We start from the raw sequence: 13,151 nt of genomic DNA on the forward strand, positions 1-13,151 counted from the left end.
TGTCAATGTGTTTCCTTGTGTTTAGATTCTTTGATTAAGGCATCTCATTTAGAAATCTTTCTTGGAAGTTAATCTAGCTTTAAAAAGAAAAGTTTATCCAACTCGGACAGGAAGATTTTTGCAACAGGAAGTTGGTTTTTGGAGCATCTGCGGTGAGAAATGAAAGGATTGCTTGCTCTCAAAAGCAAAGGGCAGCTGCATGAAAAAGTGGGCCCCCCAAAGGTAGGATGTAACTGAAATCAAACAATAAAAGAGCCTGGCACTAACTTCCAGTACTAGTTTGTTTGTTTTTTTCACACACGTGGAGAAAAAACAAACAAAATGTTTCTGAGTGCAAATATATTTACCGAGTAAGGTTGTGGCAAAGGTATGTCTTCATTGTACTTATTGTGTAATATAAATAGCCATCCCTGAGAAAGGAGAAGGGGGTGGGGGGAGAAAGCCCAACACAACTGAATTGTAACTGTATATATGCTTGTGTTGTGCAATCCCATCTCTCAAAACTGCTCGGACACCTGAGGTGAATTATAGATGGGTTTTTTAAGGTTTTATGGGGTTTTTTTTATTTATAAACAACAATCAAGAGCATCTGTTTATGGCTGTAAAACGTATGAAATATTGAGGCAGCAGGAGCCACTAAGTGGAACATTAAGATCCGTCTGTCCGTGAGGTTAGACCAGCCACCTGTTTGGCGAGGTGAAGAGTTGTTGTTTTGAAGTTGCAGTGAGAGGCAGCTACTTACTGATTTGAAAAAACAAAACAAAATAAGCGACGGTTTTAAAACTGTGTGCAACACAAATTCAACTCCACAATAAGTGTCAGAGGCAAAGTGCTGACATCCAGTGCAGGTAGGTTTATGGGGAGCTGGCGGGGCTGATGGTGGGGCTTGATGCATCCGAACGGCTATAGTCACTGACAGACCCCGTTCTGGAGCTGCTGCCGCTCCGCCTCTTGAGCATGCTGGGGTGGAAGTTGGCATGGCGACGGGCATGCTTCGTCAGGTGGTCGCTGCGCATGAAACGTTTCTCGCAGAGAGGGCAGCCGAACTTCTTCTCTCCAGTGTGAGTGCGGTAGTGCCGGGCCAGTTCGTCGGAGCGAGCAAATTTCTTGTTGCATTCTTGCCAGCTGCATTCAAAAGGCCTCTCTCCTGCGAAAAGAATGACATGGTCTTTGTAATTACAAGGGCCAGCAATGCAAGCACAGTGTTTCTCGCGTTTTCTGCAGGAAAGAGGAAAATTGTGGGAGGTGGGGATGGAGTGGATGTCATTCCTCCCAGAGGGAGGCAGATAAAAGGTCTGTTTGTTGTAGAGGAGGCTGTTGTTGTATTCCAAGCTATTGGGAGTTCCATATAACGAGTAACACTAGTGAATGGTTTGATCTTCAGAGGTACGGAGCACCTGCCACTCTCAGTGAAGGCAAGGACAGCCGTGGGAGCTCAGTGCCCTGAAAATCTGGCCCACCCTATGTAACTATGGACTTTATTGATCCTATCTGCACTGCCTGTGCATCTATGGAGCACTCTCTGAACCCCCAAAGTGATATATCAGCATCCACTTGGCTCACTGTAAAACCTGAGAAGATTTCACAAGGTCAGTTTCTGTGGCGGTTCACAAAGGTGATGATGAAGTATCTGGACTTGATACCACCAGGACCATACATAGATTATACAAAGAAGCAGTGTTGTCCAGTAGATAGGGCACTGGGCTGGGAATCAGAAGACCTGAGATACAGTCCCAGACCTACCTCTGGCCTGCTGCATGGCCTTGGGCAAGTTACATTGTCTCTCTGGGCCTCAATTTCCCCATTTGTAAAATGGGGATAATGGTACATACCCTCCTCTGTAAAGTCCTTTGATATCTATGCATAAAAGTCCTATCTGTTACATGTAACACACTTCTATAACCCCCACTTCTGTAGTAGCTGAGTGGCTCATAAAATTCATTAAAATATAACAAGTATATTTTATTAATCTGTATCTTCTAATTTTCTTGTGATAACCAACTTTTTAAAAACTTCCTAGTTATACTAATTTATGCTTCCTAAAATTGTGGATAAGTGTATAGTGTTATCTGTAATGCTTAGAGGACTGCAACTATTCTGTGCCAACAACAGAAGTAAAAATATTGCATAGAATAAACCAAATAGAAAAAATTGCTTTTTCTGAATATGGGCCTCCCAACTAGACCCTGTAGGTATCTTTGATTCAGCCAAATTTCTGGGCCTAATATACAAGCTGTTGGCTGGCTGAGGCTCCTTTACTCGGGATGCCTAGTGTGAGTATGTCTAACACGAGCTGGTAATTATACCCCTAGTTCCCAGTGTAGACATACCCTTAAAAAGACATGCAGTTTTGATGTACTGCATCTTTGATATTGCTGGGGCAAGCAGCACTGATAACAGGCCTGATAAAAGTACTGATAAATGCCCCCTCATGGGATTTTAAGAGGCATCTCTGATTAGCGAGAATAGGATTATGTCTCCCATGTACAGGAAGCGACGATTGTATTCTTGCTAATCAGGATGCATGCTTCATCTTCTGCAGACGGAGCTGAGAATTTGTTCCTGTAATGGGTGAGGGCAAAGGTGAGCTGAAATCATGGGGGTGCCTCCATGCAGCAGGAGATACCAAATGCTTCAGCATTTAAATAATAAACAAAGCACATACTCCATAAACAACAAGGAGTCTGGTGGCACCTTAAAGACTAACAGATTTATTTGGGCATAAGCTTTCGTGGGTAAAAACCTCACTTCTTCTGATGCATCTGAAGAAGTGAGGTTTTTACCCACGAAAGCTTATGCCCAAATAAATCTGTTAGTCTTTAAGGTGCCACCAGACTCCTTGTTGTTTTTGTAGATACAGACTAACACGGCTACCCCCTGATACTTGATACACATACTCCATGTTTCATGACCACCAGGTCTATGTTGTCTGGTAAGCATATAAGTTTTTCACCTTCTCAATTACATCAAGCTCACGTTTGTTCCTGTGACAGTATCTCTGGATTTTTAATCAACTCAGACTACAAAAGAAGGAGGTACATTCTAAGGGCCCCCCAATTTTTTTTTCACATAGTACTGAGCTGGGGAGATTTAGTATCGCCAGCAACCCCTGTGGGATCATGCCCACTGCAGCTCCGGATCCCAGCACCTCGCCTGCTGAGTCCGCGACATGCTCAGCCCCCACTGGGTTGCAGAGCTGAGGCCAGCTCCTTTCTTCAGGCATTGTGACCTGGCGCACAGGATCACAGTGCCACTGAGGTTTGGCTCATCCGCCCCTCCGTTGATGGAGACAGAGGAGCAGATTGGCAGTGAGTGAGTGGTGTTGCGACCTAGCACACAGGGATCACAGTACCACTCATGTTTGGCTGGCCCCCCTCTGGACAGGCCGAACCTGAGTGGCGCTGTGATGCCCAGGTGCCGGGTCCCAATACTATTCTGGGGACCCTCTCCAACAAGGGACTTGGGGGGAACTGCCCCTTTTTCCACCAACACTGTCACCCTCTGGCAACCCTGCTAGCAACGATACACACCATGTATAATGTGCATAAGGCTGTAGGCGCCACTGGTGCAGACACTGTGAAATGCTAATAAAACAAGATGTACAAGAACAGAAAAGTGTGAAACTCCGCCCTTTACATAAGTGGTTATGTTTAAAGGAGCACCCAGCCAGCACATTCATGTAGCTATGATGGCTAACAAAGCTTAGAAGATATTCAATCCCCAAACACACAGACTCTTTCTAATCCTCCTCTCCATATATCACAAGACTAGCCAGCTCTGCTGTATGACCCAGTTTCAGCAAATCCACAGGCAACATTATGACATCTGAGCATCACTTTATTTTCCATTTTGGGAGTGGGGAAGGAATCTTCTAGGGACCTCTCATTTTTCTCTTCATTCCACAACTCAAGGGCCCTGTGTGAGATTGACCAATGTTAGCTGATGAGTGCTAGATGCAAAGGCCATAAAACCCCCACTTCTTGGATCGGGCAAAAGTAGTACATTTCAGTGATGCAAGGTATGTATTATACCTTCCCTCCCTCTCCCCACCACCGTGCTCCTAGAAGCATGTTTTCCCAGCCACTGCCACATTGGGGAGCAAGGGACACATTCATTTTCTGTTTAATTCTTGCATGACCCTGTGAAATATTCTAAGTTGTCTCCTGTCTAATTTTTCTTTTTGCTTTCCCTCTGAGTACACTGCACATGTTTTACTATGATAGATACGCTTTAACGTTTCCATTAGCTCTGCCTTTCATGTGTGTGTAAGGGGAAGGGCGTGTTTTCTGTTTCAGTATTGCTCTTGCTGGGCCTGGAGGAAGCTTCTGATCTCTTTATCGCCCAGACTAGTTTTCTTAGTGTGTGTTTTCATAGCAACCAGAATCAGCAAATGCTGTTGGCAGGGAAGACTTTCTCCATTCAATGGCTGCTTTTAGATAGAGAAGGGAAATGTTAATTTGGAATACTTCTCTTCTTTTGTTAGCCTGACCATGAAGAAAAAACAAAATGGTATCTCACCTATTGGTCAACTAGCTCATGATCAGCTGCTATTTTCTATGTCCAGTGGTTAGTACCGTGCAGCAGGCACAATGCCTCTAGCAGCCCTGGGATGCTAGCATAGCTGCTCCTTCACATTTGGAAAGGATGCTGTGTTCACTCTTTGTTCCCTTCCTCCCCACCTCCCTTCAGCCAGCTGTGTTGACCAGCACGGAGTCCCTTAGGGTAGAAGAGACCCCAGGTCCTGGAGCTCAGAATTGGAATAGTACCTGGCCCATTGTGCACTCATAGAGAGCCAGTCATTATGGGCCAGAATGTGACATATGTCCACATGGCCATTCTGAGCTAATAGAGGGGTATGGCAATAATTATAGTGAGGATGATGGGCATTAGAGCAATAAAAACGGTGAAGCTTGAAAATTCCCAAGAGTATAGGAGGAGAGGATCTTCCTCCACCAACCGCTGTACTCTTCCTTTCCATGCTCTCTTTTTCCCCCTCCTTCCAGTTCAACCTTCCTCGCCCTCATTTCAGTCCTCCCTAGTCATGTCAAAGTTTGACTAATTTTCTTTCTGTAGTTGCCCCAAAGTTTCTTGGCCTGGTGGAGTCACCTTTCCCAACCATGACTGGCAGACAGGGTTGCTTCTAGGGGTTGTTAGTTTTCTAAAATGCTTCCCAACTCTGGGGTAAGTCCTCCTTAAAGAATAACTCCACAGTGAAGGAGCCCTGGATGCCTAATGTAAAGAAACCAAACTCATTACTCTTTATAAACATCAGCATGAGGGCAGGAGCAAAGCTGCCTTTGGGTATTAATTAAGGTGAGTCCTAGCTGCAGTATTTCCTCCAAAACCACATATGGAAATTCTCAGGCTGCCATCAGTCTCCTCCTCTCTCACACAAAAGAGAAGTGGTTTTCTGTGCAGGTAGGTTATATAAGTGGCCTTTTACTGGCAGTAAAGCAATCAACAGAACTGGAGATTATATGACTTGATTGCTTAATTGTATCAGGGAACATGCAGCCACAGTACATTTTTCTTGCATAAGCATTACCCCATGGACACGGTGTTCTCTCCAAACAGCTTTCAGTATTAAAGTAGCTCTCTCCTTTGTGTTCTGTGAAGCAAATCCTGCAGCCCTAGCTCACGCAACGCTGAAACTAATGAGAGTTTTGCCTTAGTAACAAACTGCAGGATTTGGCCCTAAAGGTTAGTGTAGAAATATTCCATGGTGACTGAAAACTAGTGTAACAAGTGAAGAATGTGTATATATTCTTCAAACTGTACCATGGCTACCTGAGAATCCCTTTGCTAAGAGGGAACATTATGGACATTGGTAGCAGATCTTGCCACACACGAAAAAGAAGTCAATCCCGAAAGATGAACTGCAAGGGCTTAAAAAAAAAAAAAAAAAAACTCGTATGCAGGCTTCTCAGAGAGGAAATAGGTGCCTGGCTATCTTACAAGGTATGGAATATTCAACAACAATTTAAATAAGTTGGATCCCAGAGATCCTAATAAATCTGAACTGCAACCTCTCTTGTTCCTCTGACAGAGCACATAACATCATCCAGCTTGTGTCTGGAGTTACAGCATTAAAGTATAGGACAGATGGAAAAATAACACATTGGAGAGCTAAATTCAACTGATCTTAATTCAAAATTACACAAGCAGGAACATTCTGACTTCTTCCTGAACTCCAAACAGGCCAAAGGGAAAAACTGTGCTAAGCCCTTGTGTGCCCTGTTGTGTTCTGGAAATCTGAAACACTCACTGTGTAAATGTGAGGTGCGGTGCTGGGTGTTATCTTGCTATAGATAGTGTGAGAAACTTGTCTCTGCTTCTGAAAAGGATTTAGAAGCAAGTAGGGTCAGTTTTAACAGGGGTTCATGTAAATTGTGTCTGAAACCACCCTTGTATGATGATTTCATTTGATAAATCTGTTATCTGTAATTACGCACGCTACACATCATCATGGGAGATGAGAAATACAGAAGTGGGCCAGATGTTGGCCTCTATTAAGTCTGATTTGTGCCACTCTGTAGTACATAGCTGACTTTAAACCTGGTCTATGTCCAGCTGAGGATTCTCCCTTGTGTGCCACTATCCTTTGTAGTCCTTAGTGCAGGGAGTATGAACAGATTCAGGCTGTGCTCCTAAATTGCTGGACTAGCGCTTAGGAGGTCATTGCAGTCAGTGTAACTCAGAGCGACTTGGAGGCTGTTCTAAGTTGTGCCAGGACCCGGCTGGCCCCCGGTTCAGGGGACAGGGGGGTACAAAACCACACCTGCCCCACTTCTCAAGTCCTTCATGGAGCGCTGCTCAGGCAGTCCCAAGTATCTAGTCCTAGTGTGCAAGTGTTTAAGGTTTGGCTAAAAGCCACTGTTCATACACTAAGGGTTACGGCTTTGAGTGTGCAGCTGACACGTTTACTCTTTCCTGAGAAGGCCAAGAGGAAATGGCAAAGCTATTTTGCTCTCAGTAACTTTCATCTGTTTAATTTTTGTTGCTAAAATAGTCAAAAATCCTTTAAAAAGAGATGATTAATGAAGAAAGACGGTGGTGTGAATAATGCATCCTTTGATCAACTTTCTAATGCCCCTGATGTTCACTGCCACATCCCTCTCTCTCAGTATCTAACAGCCTCGCTCTTTCTGCCTTATCCCTGCTCCTCAGAAAGACTCTTGATTTGTTCCCCTGTGACCTGCCACAAGCTGAGGAGTTGAGAAGGGCCAACTTGCATCATGTCATTAGCCATCTGCAGATGGTGACAGCACAACTGAGCTGCTTGCAGCCTGATTCCATGTGGATTGTTAGCTATATGCAGTGGAGTGATATCTTATTTGGCAATGTGCCACATGATAGGCATGGTGGAGGATGGTCTCTAAGGTGCATGTGTGCTCAGAGAAGCTGCTTTAAGTTTCACCAACTTAGCTGGACAGTTGCTTCTTCAAGTGCCCAGAATCTGCACAGAGGCTAGAAAAGAGACCAGTGAGTTTGTGCAAGCTTAAAAAAGAAAAAAAATCTACAACTAACTGAGCTGCCAGGACAGACTCTGAAATGTGGGACATTTTCAGTTTTATAGGACACATGGTCAAAGATTTGGCAATCAGAACTGCCCCATTAAAAATGGAACAGCTGTCCACCCTAAGGCTTAGAGCATTATTAAATCTAAACCTAATTACATGGAGGTTCACATGCTTATAACTTAATATCTTGACTTAGCTTATGACAGCTTCTACTGGTCATGTTTGCTGCTCAGAACACACAGAGCAAGTATGTGTTCTCCAAAGAAGTTCTATTTATCCTTGATTCCCTGAGACATCTCAGATGGAGGCTTGGTGACCACAAAGCCAGAAATTTTGGTTCCAAAATGAACTGTAATCTGGTCATTTAGTTCATGGAAGGGAATTGCATGTTGTCATCAAAACAGAGCTAGAAACCTGAACATGCCAACTAGCACCATCCTTGTATTAAAAATGTAGAAATTCATAATTTAGTGTTTGGGTTTTTTTGTTTTGTTTTGCAACAGGCTGAGTGGCTGCTGAGGACAGGAGGCAGAGGATCAGTAGAGAAGCAGCCGAAGTGTCCCTCCTCCAAAAGAGGAAATGCTATTCTAGGAAAGAACATTAGACCAATGCAGTCTAGTTTATTGGGATTGCACTCTGAGCGAACAAACTAATAGACTATTTTTAAAAATAGTCTTCAAATAACACTGGCATGCACTTGAGAATATTTCCATTGCCACTTCATGCCTGTTTGCATAAAGGCACTTCAAGCTGGTTGAGAAATGAAACCCGTAACCTCCTCAAGGCTACAGAGGTTTTAAAATGTAGCTTTGATGCTATATAATGGTGCTTTCTTTGCAGAGAATCTAAAGGGAAAAAAATAAACTCCCAAATTTCCATATTCCTGTAAGTGGAAACTCATGAATTTCTAAGTTGCAAAATTTATTTTTTCCCTTAGCATTTTCACTTTCTTTGGTTTTCACAATAATTTTGTCAAAACCCAAGATGTATGGGTTGGAGATTCTAAGCACACACCAACCCAACTGAGATATACCCACCAAATACCAGGCCTACCAAGATGTTGACAGGGTTACTTTGATCTTCAGCTTTCCCTATGCAAGAGCAACTACTCGAACTGGAACTGAGCAAGAACTGCAACCAGGACCGGCTCCAGGCACCAGCTGAGCAAGCTCGTGCTTGGGGCGGCAGATTGTACGAGGCGGCATTTGACCCAATCCTAGGGCGGCACGGCTGCTTTTTTGTTTGTTTGTTTTGTTCCGCTCCGGGCTGTAGGGGGCGGTGGCGCGGAGGAGGGGAGCGCCCTGGCTCCGGCTTTGCCGTTTTTTGCCGCCCCCTTTTTTTTGTTTTTTTTTATTGCTTGGGGCGGCAAAAAAGCCAGAGCCGGCCCTGACTGCAACAACCACCAAAAATCTTCAATTAGTTTCTTGACCTTTTAAATAACTGTGCTTTTGCTGCACTTATAACCATTCTGTGTTTGCTGTGCATGAATGTTCATGCCATCAATTTAGACTGGGATGAATGTTTCTCTAAAAGAGATTTTTCAAAGTTGCAAAACTTCAGCTTTATTATACTGTGTGTGAGGGTCAGTGCTGAAAGTGTTTCTGTACTTATTCAATGTGGGAGCAGAAATTATACGAGCAACTACCACCGCTCAAATAGTGAATCATGAATACACACTCAGTTACTATGATGATGATAGCCATAAAAAGCAACGAAACATAATTAGTGCAAAATTCCCACTCTATCCCTAAAATTGCAGTCAGTTCCCCCCAAGCGCAAAACTAAGTAATGACCTTTCCATTTGGTACAGTCCAATGTTGCTTTAAAATGTTAAGACATGACTTGACCAGAGTGGAAGCCCATTCCACCCAAACACTAAATTATGAATTTCTACATTTTTAATACAGTACATCCTCTTAGTGAAATACCTCCTCACATTTCCACATATATTCTCTCTTCATTGAAATCCAGCCCTTCTAATACAAGTCTGTCCAATGATCTCATGCGGATCCTGAATCTTATCTCTGTAATAGTGTGATGGGGTGACCAGCCCTTTGAGGACCCCTGCTGGAGTCCTCACAGTCTTACCACACCCTGTCCCAGAAAAAGAGCAGTGAAGGTGGGTCCTCCAGGCCATCCTAGAGAGGCTGCAGGGAAGCAGCCAATCAGAGCGCATCTGGCTCACATAAAAGGCGCTGAACAGGTCAGTTTCTGGTGGGGACCAGAGGAACAAGGAAGGGGGTGCCTTGCTGGAGTTCTAGGGCAAATCAGAAGATGGGTTCTGGTGACACTGACATTCTGTGAGGAAGAATTTCAGCCCTGAGGTAAGGGTAAAGAGGAAGGGGTTCTGTGGGAAGTGGCCCAGGGAATAGCAGCAGCAGCAACAACAACAACTATTACAGGAAACAGCAGGTGGTTGCTATTTATAGGGTTCCTGGGTTGGACCCAGAGTAGTGGGTGGTCCTGGGTCCCCCCTGCTGGCAGGGTGGCCTAAGCCTTGAGAAGGGGATAAGGGTTGTTTAGAGGCCCAAGTGAAGGGCAGGACTTAGTCTCCAGGCAGGAAGCCCTGGGGGCACTGCTCTATACCAGGGCAGATGTGGATTTAAAGCTAGCCCAGAAAGGGCTGAGAACTGAGCCCAAAGACAGGGCTAAAGATACCAAGAAGGGCACAGTGATAGGCCCTGTTGGACTTTTGTTACCCTGGAAGAGGTTCATAGAATAGAATCATAGAATATCAGGGTTGGAAGGGACCTCAGGAGGTCATCTAGTCCAACCCCTTGCTCAAAGCAGGACCAAACCCCAACTAAATCATCCCAGCCAGGGCTTTGTCAAGCCTGACCTTAAAAACCTCTAAGGAAGGAGATTCCACCACCTCCCTAGGTAACCCATTCCAGTGCTTTACCACCCTCCTAGTGAAATTTTTTTTCCTAATATCCAACCTAAACCTCCCCCACTGCAACTTGAGACCATTACTCCTTGTTCTATCATCTGGTACCACTGAAAACAGTCCATCCTCTTTGGACCCCCCCTTTCAGGTGGTTGAAAGCAGCTATCAAATCCCCCCTCATTCTTCTCTTCTGCAGACTAAACAATCCCAGTTTCCCTCAGCCTCCCCTCATAAGTCATGTGCTCCAGCCCCCTAATCATTTTTGTTGCCCTCCGCTGGACTCTTTCCAATTTTTCCATATCCTCCTTGTAGTGTGGGGCCCAAATCTGGACACAGTACTCCAGATGAGGCCTCACCAACGCCAAATAGAGGGGAATGATCACATCCCTCGATCTGCTGGCAATGCTCCTACTTATACAGCCCAAAATGCTGTTAGCCTTCTTGGCAACAAGGGCACACTGTTGACTCATATCCAGCTTCTCGTCCACTGTAGATGTGAGTAGCCCCTGTCACAAATAGCCCTTAGCTACTTTAGAATAGTGTACTTTAATCAAGCCACCTCTTTGTTATTTTAAGGCTAAATAATCCCATCTTCATTAAGCATTCCCTTCAGAGGTACTCTCCATTATACTGGTCATCTTTGTTGCCTGCACTATACACTAAGTTGGAGAGTGTATCATTCTTTAAGTGAGGAGGCCAAAACTGGACACACTATTCAAAATATGTATAACAAGAGCCCTATAAAGTGGTGGGTTAATTTCTTTGGATTTAAAAATATACCACTTTTAATACAAGCCAGCATTTTATTACCCTGCATACTAACCTAAGAATCTGAATGTTGGATTTATCACCACACCCAAATCCTTTTCCTTCCAGCATATTAACAACCATTTGAGCTCTGCTTAGCCTAGGTATTATTTCTGCCTAAGTGCATCTCTTTGCACTTAAATACATCACATTTCATGTTCCACCTTCAAATTCAGTAATCTAATTCCAAGCCATTTCATACTAGGAAACAGTAAGTGGCTGAAAGGTAAGGTAGAGTAACTGAAAAAACTATCCCAAGACAAAGCTGCCTGGAAAATTTAAGGGTTGAAGGATGAGATTTCTTAGTTAAAATTTCAATTTTTCTCCTCTTCTCCCCCCCCCTATGATTTCAGATAAGAGTGAAATAAAAACCCAGTTAAGTTGCCAGTACTGTCATTTCAAACAGTGACTGCAGAATGTTCTATTTTCACAGACCATGCTGCAGGCTGAGTATTTGTTTTCTGGGCATTTCTTAATTGTGGTAACTTATTAACATTCTTTATTTATTTCTTGGCAGCTTTTCCTGAGTAAAGCTGGAAGCTTGACATCTGAGGTTTGTTAAATTGGCAATTATCGTTCTAGATGTCAAATGTCTAACAAAAGCACAACTTCACCTGTGATTTCAACAAATGCTTCGCCTCTGTTCCTAATGCTCACCTGAATGGCTGGTTCAATTTGCTGTTTTTCATCAAATTGTGACAATACTATAGAAAGTTTGAAGAATTATTACTGTTTTTACTTCCTTTTAGACTTTTTAGTTTATAACAATGAAGGATTCCAGAAAACAACTACCAGGGGCAGGGTTAACAAAAGGTCTGCAAACTCCCTTTAGCAGCCTTCATAAGAGCTGGTACTGTATATAGAAATCAAATGTGCTTTATTAGGCACATGATGAGAAAGGGACTGAGGGGCTGCCCTCCATCGTTGCAGTAGGCCTTAAAGAGTCTTACATGATTTCCTTTCAATGTTCAGCTACGAGAAGTAAATTGTCTAGTGTGATGCAAAGCTACTTGTGTTCCTATGTAGGTTCAGTCTTCCTGAGCCATTCTGAGAAATAGTGATAGAGTGATGCAGCAGTTTACAACAGTTCTGCTTTCAAAAGAATGAAGTTAATTAGAAATCAAACAGGACCACATTGTTCAAATCTGCTAGTCATCTGCTCAAAATGATATTCAAACTGAATAAACTAGCAGCTGAATGAGAATCCTACACCTAACAGTGATTTTTCTCTTGCCCCTTTGAAATGGGGACTTGCTGCAAACTTAGTCTATTCAGACACTAACTTTCTTGTATGTACTCTTGTGGAATTTTTGCCTACACTGTACCATTGCAGGTGCAAAGCTGAGTATTTGTGCCTTTAATTATTTGATTGCAGGTACAAACCACATAGGTTTGCAAGTACTCAGATTTGCACCCACAGTTTACTTCAGCAGGTGCAAAAGTGCAAGTGTAAGTTGTGTGGGTGCAAACTGGATGTGCAAAACCATCTTTGAGCTGCACAATTCCATCAATGCTCATGTAGCTGAGGATATGAGTCTAATACTGCATGTCCTGTCCTCGCCTCGACAATAGTAAGTAACTTTGCACATCTACAGAGATTGTTTTTACCCCTAGGATTTGTGTACTTTACAAAGGTCAATAAACCTTCACAAAGCATTCCTGTGAAGTTCTTTACAATCCCAGAGCCTTTAAATTCCATCCTGCTCTACAAAGTGAATTCCATTGGGAAAAACACCAGGCTCCTGTAAATAAAACTCTCTTCCTGAAGAATAGGTGAAATGTTAAGGCTCCAGGCCTGTATTCCTTTCTTCAGCATAGTTGTTAGGGGCCACCTTTTCAGAGGTGTCAAGTACCCTCACCTCCCATTATCTGTAGCATCTCTAAAATCAGGCCTTAGTCTATGGGAAAGTCACATAAGTCAGTCGCATAGTTAGAAA

The 13,151-nt window shown here is 43.5% G+C and overlaps 1 protein-coding gene across 1 annotated transcript in view; it reads right to left on the reverse strand.

Moving 5' to 3' along the window:
• Positions 1–304: 304 nt before the first annotated feature.
• The window catches only part of KLF13 (Kruppel like factor 13), a 43,673-nt gene continuing 30,826 nt past the window's right edge, over positions 305–13,151 (reverse strand). Inside the window, exon 2 of the mRNA XM_024193119.2 lies at positions 305–1,147. Within this exon, the coding sequence (XP_024048887.1) occupies positions 855–1,147 (293 nt within the window). The 3' untranslated portion in view covers positions 305–854. The remainder of the gene's footprint in view (positions 1,148–13,151) is intronic.

Source organism: Terrapene carolina, unplaced genomic scaffold (genome assembly GCF_002925995.2).
Source record: "Terrapene carolina triunguis isolate 2854851 unplaced genomic scaffold, T_m_triunguis-2.0 Scaffold67, whole genome shotgun sequence".
Classification (NCBI taxonomy): domain Eukaryota; kingdom Metazoa; phylum Chordata; order Testudines; family Emydidae; genus Terrapene; species Terrapene triunguis.